This window comes from Petaurus breviceps, unplaced genomic scaffold (assembly GCF_028583685.1).
Source record: "Petaurus breviceps papuanus isolate PSGF00001 unplaced genomic scaffold, PetGlider_PUasm1.0 90721, whole genome shotgun sequence".
NCBI lineage: Eukaryota > Metazoa > Chordata > Mammalia > Diprotodontia > Petauridae > Petaurus > Petaurus breviceps.
This window is the reverse complement of record NW_027187322.1, coordinates 4,781,211-4,790,820: the sequence shown is the minus strand read 5'-3', so window position 1 is coordinate 4,790,820 and position 9,610 is coordinate 4,781,211. Positions and strand designations below refer to the sequence as shown.

General features: G+C 47.1%; 1 protein-coding gene across 1 annotated transcript in view; it reads right to left on the bottom strand.

Annotated features, from left to right (window-relative positions):
- The window catches only part of LRP5 (LDL receptor related protein 5), a 138,142-nt gene that overhangs the window by 24,790 nt on the left and 103,742 nt on the right, over positions 1-9,610 (bottom strand). The window contains exons 8-9 of the mRNA XM_069066525.1: positions 3,448-3,664; positions 1,621-1,910 (exon numbers count right to left, since the gene is read on the bottom strand). Coding sequence (XP_068922626.1) covers positions 1,621-1,910; positions 3,448-3,664 — 507 coding nt within the window. The remainder of the gene's footprint in view (positions 1-1,620; positions 1,911-3,447; positions 3,665-9,610) is intronic.

The following is a 9,610-nucleotide window of genomic DNA, read 5'->3' as shown; positions in this document are numbered from 1 at the left end:
AGAGAGAGAGAGAGAGAGAGAGAGAGAGAGAGAGAGAGAGGAGACAGACAGACAGAGAGACATGCAGAGAGACAGAGAGGAGAAAGAGGCAGAGAGACAGAGAGAGAGGGAGACAGAGACACAGAGAGAGAGAAAAACAGAGACAGACACAGAGAGAGAGACACAAAGAGAGACACAGAGACAGAGAGAGACAGAGACACAGAGAGAGAGACAGAGACACAGAGACAGACAGAAACAGAGACAGAGAGAGACAGACAGAGAAAGAGAGAGAGAGACAGAGAGACAGAGACACAGAGAGAGAGACAGAGACAGAGAGAGACAGAGACAGAGATGGGGGGGGAGGGGCACCCAGCCTCCAAAATGTTCACAAGGTGTAGTAGAAGGCCACTGCAGAATCTGAGGCAATGTCTCAGAAATGCGCCTCTGTTTGGATGGCCTAAGCACAAGAGGGAAAGGCAATGTTTTGTCCTCTGAGAGACAGTCAACCTAGAGTCACCTTCTCTGTGTCCTGGGCCCCTCGGGCAGGTCTGGGGGAGCCTTCCTAGAATCATGTTGTGAAATGTGCAAACCAAGGGGCGGCCAGGTAGCACAGCGTGTAAGAGCACCAGCTCCAGTGTCAGGATGACCTGGGATCGAATCCGGGCTCAGACACTTAGCACCCACCCAGAAACACCTGGTCCTGTGACCTTGAGCAAGTTACTTAACCCCAATCGATTAAAAAAAAGAAAGAAAAGAAATGTGCAAACAAAAATAACCAGGCCTACAAAGGGAACCAATCCTGATGAACTATGGCTCTCAACTCAAACTGGGTGAATGGAGAGCCCAGATGAGAAGTCCCTGGACAGGCTCCTGGACTTGGAGCCAGAGGTGATCTAGAGGCAGGCCGGCAAGCCCCCCCCCCCACCCCATTTCACAGATGATGCAACTGAAGCCAAGACTTGGAAAGTGACTTGCTTAAGTTCACACAGTAATAAATGTCCAATGCAGGATTCAAACCCAGGTCTTTGCAGCTCCAAGCCCAGAATTCTATCCACTATACCTCAACAGCTCCATGCTTCTTGACCCATATGCATCCCACAAATCCACTTTTTTTGGTCCCTGTGAAGGTCATGCTAAACCATGGCATTTGGAAGAAGCAGCAGGAGCAGGTGGAAGCAGATGACGTTAATATTCAAGAGGGAACATGGTTTTTCTGCCCCTTGAAGCATGTAAGAAGCGTTCATAACAGGGTTTCTTAAGCTGGGGTCTATGACCTTTATTTTAAAAAAATTCTAATCATTTTATCTCAGTTGAATTCCCTTGTCACTTTCTGTATTTTATTTAAGGCATTTAAAAACACGATTCTGAGAGGGGCCCTGGGCTTCCCTAGGCTGCTGTCCATGGGGTTCAGGACACAAAAGCAGGTGAAAACCCCTGGTTTTAAAGCAGATCATTGAAACAGGTGTCTGTAGGACCAAGTCCAGCTGAGTGTGCTGAAGTCACACAAGTGGTTTAGAAGGGTCAAGCCCCCACTTGACCTCACAGCCTCTCCCGAGTCCCACAAGCCCTCCCCACCTCAGCCTAGGCTGAGCCTTTGCAGTCAGAGCCCACAGACCACTGGTGATACAGAAACAGCGATACCTTCAGACTAACATCCGTCCAGTAGATGTGGTTGTTGGAGACATCAAAGTCCAGGGCAGAGGCCTCCTTGACGCCAGTCAATGGGATTGCCACATCATTGTTATTGGTCTCCAGAGAGATCCTGTGGATGGCGGCTCGGCTTGTGAAGACCAGAAAGGCTTCAGGAATGATGCAGGTTTGCAGGTCATTCAGCAGCTCCAGCCCAATGGGGCAGCCACACTTGGTTGCGTGGGGAGTGAAGAAGCAAAGATGGCTGCAACCCCCATTCTTCTCCGCACACGGGTTGGTGCCTGAAAGCAAGCATTGGGCCTCTGAGTCAAGCAAGCCAGCAAAGAAATGCTGCCACAGGCTCAAGGATGCATGGGGGTCACTGAGGATGGTGGGCAGTCAGGGTAGCAAGGGCAGATGGGGAAAAGCGTATCTGCCTGGGGCTGGATACTGGGGCTCCCACTCCAGTCCCATTCAATGTTCCAAGGCTCCCCAGCTCAGGTGCTCTATGTTCCAAGGCCCCCCAGCTCAGATGTTCTATGTTCTATGTTCCAAGGCCACTCGCAGCTCAGGTGCTCTATGTTCTATGTTCCAAGGTCCCTCCCAGCTCAGGCATTCTATGTTCCAAGGCCCCCCAGCTTAGGCATTCTATGTTCTATGTTCCAAGGCCCCTCCCAGCTCAGGTGCTCTATGTTCCAAGGCCCCCCAGATTATGTGTTCTATATTCTATGTTCCAAGGCCCCTCCTGGCTCTGAGACTTTGTAATTACTTTCTCAGGTTCCCAAACACAAGCTCCAAGGGTCTGGATTTTGTTTGCTGTTGACCAAAGACTCAATTATTTTGGTAAAACAGACAGTGGTTAGCCATGTTCTTTCAGGCCAGCTGATCATCTCTCCCATGTCTAAATCAACCCTATTTCACATCAGGTCCTAGAACTCAAAAACCCTGCCTTCTTCCCATCATTCCCGATGGCCGGCCCTGGCAGGTGGCTCGCCTCGCCAGATCCTGCAACCCCCCACTACAGGGATGACAAGTGTGGCCTCTGTCCTTGCTCAAATGAATGAATGACTGGCATGAGGGGATGACATTTTATATGAGGATGTATCATTTCAGAAGACAAAGTGCCATTTTAACGGTTGTTTTAATTTTGTTCATTTTATGCAGCCTGGTGGGTTCAGTCCTGCCTCTAACTCATCCCGGCTGGGGGGGGGGGGGCTGCGGCCAAGTCCCTGACCCCCGCAGTGCTCTGGGAGACTCCTCCCCAGAGCCCCTGTGCTGACACAGTCCCCGGGATCATCCTGACACACACCGTTTTACTTGGGCACAAGTTCTCTGAGATTGAGCAGCATTTTTGCCTTTCTTAGATCCTTAGCTGGTAGCAGATTGTCTGGCACACAGTAAATGCTTAACAATGTTTGATGATGCCTGCAGGACAGGAATTTCCTGGGATAGGGAGTTGGGATCCTTTCAGCAAAAGTGAAGAATGCTTGTGTTCTGGATTATTTTTCTGTCTCAATGTGAATTTTCACACAATGTGTTTATACGTGAAACCAAAGGGCAAAAATGTGCATAAAGATAACTCCTTTTCCCCATGGTGCTCCAAGATAAAATAAGAGATACCTTCCTGCTAAACATGAAGAAACCCAGGGACTGAGTGTGAGTTTTTTCGATGAGGAAGGACCTATTGTCTCCCCTTCCCTTCCCCCTCCTCCCAAGGGTTCAAAGGGAAAGCTGGGGTCCCCTGAAAGGAGAAGGGACAAGCGGGGGCTGCCCAGCCCTGAAGCAGCCGAGGGACCACCCCCACCTGCCTCCCTCCTGCCCTCCGCCTCTCCTCCTCACCGAGGACCTTGGCCACATTCACGGCTTTCAGGCCCATCAGGTCAGGCAGCTGGTCAATGATGATGTCCCGGCTGGCCTTGACCTTGTGGACACGCTCGATGCTCCGCCTCTGCCAGTCTGTCCAATAGATGTAGTCCCCCAACAAGGTGAAGCCGAATATATGGGGAAGCTTATCTTCCAGGAGGGTTCTTCTCTTCGAGCCATCAACGTTGATCACCTAGAGAAGAAGGCAACCGAGAAAAAACCACTTTAAGATGGTGGGTGTGGTAGGAATGCCTTCTGCTGACCCCAAACCAGCTTAATTCGATTGGCACGTATGGGACGGTCACTACATCCTTGGCCCAACTCAGGGACACAAAGACACAAAAATGAAACAGTCCCTGCTCAGCTGCACTCTGCCAGCTTGTCTGACCCACATCCATTCAGTCACTCACATTCGTCCATCCAGTTATTTGCTTAGAACGTGGGAGAGGCAGCATCATGGTGAAGGGGGCGCTAGCTCTGGCACTGGAGGAGTTGATTCCATACCTTACTATCCACAGGACGCTGGTCCAGCCACTTACCAACTGTACTCAGTTTCCCCATCTGCATAATATGAGGGTTGTGCTACATGGCCTTTAAGGCGATGACTGAACATCCCAGGATTCTGGGCCCACTGCTGTTCTAGGTTGGGGCTGACCTCAAGGGATCCTTTCCTCGGCCCACTACTCTCTGGCCGTCAGCCGAGATGCCACCAGCAGACACACGCTGGTGCCTGGCTCTCTGGAGACTTAAAGGCTAAATCTTTTTGGTGAAGAGTCAAGCAGAGAGAAAAACCATCCGCAGAGGATAAAAATACAGTCAAACATCAAAACCCAGTTTAATGAGCTGGTTGATGCAGAATAAGAGATAAGGTGTGAGTTTGTTTGGAGATGAGTGCCAGTGTTCTCAGTGAGGACACTTGAGCTCCCTGGCTCTTTGAACAAATGAGATGAAAGGCATGAGGCGCCACCAATCTCAAACAGCTGGATCATATTTCAGGCTCATTTGAAAAGAAACAAATAATCCAGGGGGAGTTTGAGACTTTGGACATGAGAATAACAAAAATAAGGAAGGCGCCTCTGTCCTCGGCAACCGCTACAACGTTGGTCTCCAAGTTCTCTGGGGAAACTGCACAGACCGAGGAGGGCAGCTGGCCTGGACCTCCAGGGCGAGTCCTTGGCTGGGCGGTCAGGATGGTCACGCTCTCGTGAGTAGGAGGAGCAGAATGAGTGCAGAAGGCCTGGGTCGGACGCTTCTTAGCTATGTAACCACAGGCAAATCACATAACATCAGTGTGCCTCAGTTTCCTCCTCTCTAAAAGGAGGATAATCCTCTCATGTTTGCCTCCAAGGCCTGCTGGGGGAAGTAAATGCAATAAGGCCTCTAGAACACTTTGGAAAGCCTAAAACCTTATGATATGAAGGTCAGCTAGAACAGTATTCTGTAAGCATAAGAGAATTGCCCCAGAAGATCAAAAGGTAGGAGCAGGCAATTTTCAAAAGAAGAAATACAACCTATAAGTAACCACATGAAAGATAGTTCCAAGTCATTAATAACAAAAGAATTGCAATTAAGAATGTTCTTGTATTTTCACATCACGTTGATCAGTCTGACGAAGATACACGGCAGATGGCGAAGGAACTGTGGAGCCACAGCTGGGGCAATGGATTGGTCCAACCGTACTAAAAAAAACCCATTTTGGGTCTAAATGAGAAAAGTCACTCAAACGTATGTATGACTCGGCTCAGCCATGTGACTGCCGGACACATGCCCTTAAAAGGAGGTTCAGAAATATTGATAACAGAACTTTTTGTAGTTTTGAGGAACTGAGAGCAAGATGGTGCCTACTGACTAAAGAATGGCTGATACACAATTGTGGGATATTATTTCACCACCAGAAATTATGTATATGAAGGATTCAGAGAAACTTGGGAAGACTTTTTGAGCTGATACAGAACGAAGTGAGCAGAGCTAAGAGAGTAACTTACATAACAGCCAAAATCACATCCAAGAAAACCATGATGACCTACAGCAGAACTCGAATCAATGTAGCCCAACTGGGCCTTTGGGAGACTGATGATGATGGCTAGCTCTCTCCTCTCGGTAGAGTGGATGAATATGGGGGCAGGATGTGATCCACACTGTTAGACATAGCCAACATATTGGTTTACTTTGCCTATCTATACATTATTGCAAGGGAGGGTTCCATGGTGGGAAAGGTGGAAGGATCCCCAGGAAACAAGAGTGCTGTAAAAAAAAAAAAGCATCAGTAAAATATGTACACACACACATATACACACACACAAACACACACACATACACACATACACACACACACACACACACACACACACACACACACACACACACCATGGCAAGGTAGAGAAATGGCCTGAGAACCAGAAAGACCTAGGATCAAGTAATGCCTTTGGCTAACGCACCTCTCAGTAACCCAGGCAATTCTTAAACAAGAATATCATGCTCACCAGTGCTGGGAGAAGGGGTCTTTCACTCAGGTTTGATCTCATCACAATAAAAATTATAGACAGATTTCTATCTAAATCTAAAAAGGAAAGTCGCTGGCCACTGGGGAAATCAGAAAAGGCTTCATGGGGCAGGTGGCATGTCATAGCAGCAGATTTGGAGCTGGAAGGAATGTTGGGAGCCATCAAGTTCTCCTGACCACTATACATATACACTTTGCAGCTGAGGAAGCTGAGCCCAGAGAGGTGATGTGACTTGTCTGGGGTCACATATCTCTTTTTTTATTAACTTATATTTTTATTTCGTTAAATATTTCCCATTTACATTTTTTAAAATTTTAATATTCATTTTTTAAAAATCTGATTTCTAAATTCTCTCACTCCCTCCTGAGCCTCCCTCACCCACTGAGAAGACAAGCAATATGATATCAATTATACACGTGAAGTCATCCAAAACACATTTCCATATTAGCCATGTTGCAAAGGTGTGCACACACACATACACACAAAAGCAGGAAGAATCAGGAAAGTAAAAGAAGTCTGCTTCCATGTCCACGAGTGCTCACTCTGGAGGCAGCGTTCTCTAAGGGTCACCCATCTCTGGAGTGTCTGAGGCAGGATTTGAAGCCACTTTCTTCTGACTCTGAATCCAGTGCTCTGCCCCGGACACCATGACCCCTTTTCAGACCATCGGGGTCTTCAGAGAAGAGCAGGATGTCATGGGGTCATTTCAGGTACATGGCAGCTAAAGTGACTCCAGTCTTCTGTTTGGTTGCATTTCCAAAGCCTTCAGCTTCCAAAAAGGCCACAATGGGGCCTCTCTCCCTGGCTCTGCTGGCGTCTCCAGACCTAGGGCCATCTAAGCTGTGTTTGATGAAGCCCGGCCGGGGTCACAGGAGCCAAGCATATGCAGGGGGGGCTTCGAAATCTGTAGGCTACACTGAGAGCCATGGGAGCCTTTCCAGGTGCCAGCTCTGCCCCTGCACATCAGCATCAGACAAAAGAAAATGGGAACCATTGATCCACTTGATCTGAGAGGTTACCGCAGGATTTGGAGCTGGAAGGCACTTTAGAGAGCATTTCATCCAAGCTCCTCATTTAACACAGGAAGAAACTGGCGCCCAGAGAAGGGGAAAGATTTTCCCAAGGAAATTTGCAGCAGAGCTGAGATTCAAACTCTCCAAAGTTAGAAAGCTGCAACAGCAAACCAGGCCCAAGATGCCCCCAAGGACCCATTGTCTTTAGGACTAAAGACATTCTCCTCCTTTAAATGCCAACCACGTAAGAGTCCAGATTGTTGTAAGAACACATAACAACACTCCCCAAATGACACCAAGGCCCTTCTACCTCCTGCATCAATTTGAAAACAACCCTTCCCGATCTCTGGCCACAGCGATTACTGGAACTGATTAGCAACATGTTGGCTGGAAGGCTTGGAAAGAATCAGGAATGCAAAGGACAGCTCTGGGCTGGTCCATTTCATGAGAAAACAAATGAGCCTCCAAGAGCTGATCTGTGGAACATCTCAGTGCACCTTGACAACATCCAACACATATGGCAAAAATAAAAACTTTGAAACAAGACTTCCCCATAGCTTGCTTGCGATGTGAGGCATCTCACTGTGACTTCTTCAATCACTCAGGGCTGGCCTGAACGTTTTCTTGGGGGTTCTGAGGTTTCTGGCCACCTGACTCAGCCCGTCCACCCCTGGCCTGGCCTTTTAAGAAGCTCTCTTCCAAAGGAGCCTTGTTTCTTGAACCATATATCCCAAGAAAGCTCTGAATAGATAAGCAGCCTCAACCTGAGAAGTCATTAAAGAATTTTTTTTAAAGCAATCAGGGTTAAGTAACTTGCTCAAGGTTACACAGCCAGTTATTTCTGGGTGTGGTGCTGAGTATCTGAGCCCGGATTAGATCCCCAGGTCATCCCGACACTGGAGTCGGTGCTCTTACTCGCTGTGCTACCTGGCCGCCCCAATAATTTTTTTTTTAAAAAGACCCTAGGAGAATACAAGAAGGTATCCTTCAGATCTGAGGTTAAGAAAAAATTCACTACCAAAAAAAAAAAGATGAGAAAAGACAACAATTTCTTAAAATGTAAAATTCAAAGCTCCTGCGTAAACAAAATGAGTACAACTGCAATAAAAAGAAAAGCTGTTGATTAAGAAGAACTACACCACATATCTTTGATAAAAGTTTGCTAGGCAAGAAATTTAGGGAACTGATACAAATACATAAACTCAAGGGTGAGGAATCCGTAGCCTCGGGGCCACATGTGGCCTTCTAGGTCCTTGGGTACAGCCTTTTGACTGAGTCCAAATTTTACAGAACAAATACTTTTATTAAGGGGATTTGTTCTGTGAAGTTTGGATTCAGTGAAAGGGCTGCACTTGAGGACTTAGAGGGTCACGTGGCCTCGAGGCTGCAGGTTCCCCACCCCTGCAAATGAAGCTTATCCACTTATTCAGGGTAACATTTCCAATTTTGTTTTTATTGACTGAAAGGTTAGTAGTTTGAAATAGAAATATTAGAAAACAGTGAATGCCTGGTCTTTATTTTCAAGGAGACCAGAGCGAAAGAAGAATTAATAGCAAACACCTAACCAGCAAGATTTCAATAACCTTGTCAATAGCACTGAAAAAAGTCTGACTCTTAGGAATTCCCTCTTTTCACCCTGCTAGCTGAGACCTGCCTTCCTTCAACCTTTATTCCATATGTCAGCATAGTCTTTTGCTCAACCTTGCCCTGTTCTGCCCTTCTTTTCTCTGCCAGATGATGGAGTGGCTTTTTCTCTCTGGACCTCAGTGTCTTCCTCGATAAAATGGTGAAGCCTGATGAGATGCGGCTCTCTATTTCTCTTCTCTCTGTCCTTCACTGCCTAGCCCCTATTCCCACCCCCTCCACATACCACCTGTCATCTAGGTTAAAAGCTTCACTCATAGGGTACAGTGCTCTGTATACAGGAGGTGCTCCATAAGTGTTTGTTGCTTTCAAATTCTCTATCATGGTGTGAGGAAAAACGGATTAGTTCCAGCCGTGATCTTTGCTCAAGGTTGTCCCTTGCTCACAGATGCCATGTCCCTTCTCTACCAGATTCTGTCCACATCCTTCTCCTCCAATACTATCTTCCTTTTACTCTATATGCGTCTCTATCCATACACATATATATCTATTTATATAAAAGTTGCCTTTCCCGTCCAACTGTGAGCTCCTTGAAGGCGGGGACCACCTGTCTGCCTTTGTTTGTATCCCCAAATCTTAGCACAGTGCCTGGCACATAGTCAGGGCTTCATAAATCCTTAAAGACTTAACCAAGTACCTTTCCTCCAGAAAGTCTTCTTTGGTCCCTCCTTTCCATCTGGTAACCACCTTTCCCTCCTCAGTCTCCACAGAACACTTTGTTTGCATCTCTTATACCTTTATCAAATACCCGTGGTTATGTGTGGCTCTGTAATGGTTTTCTTTCTAGAATATAAGCTCCTCGAGGGCACGTTTATGCTCTGTCTGGTGTTTTTAGAAGGGATGCATATTTTAAATATGGGTTTGACTAAAGGACCCAGAAGAACCCTTTCAGTTCTCTTTTCCCTAGGGCCAAAGACAGTATTCCACTAAGTGAACTAAGTTTAAAGGGGTGGGAAGCGAGAAGTCAATATCTCTGTG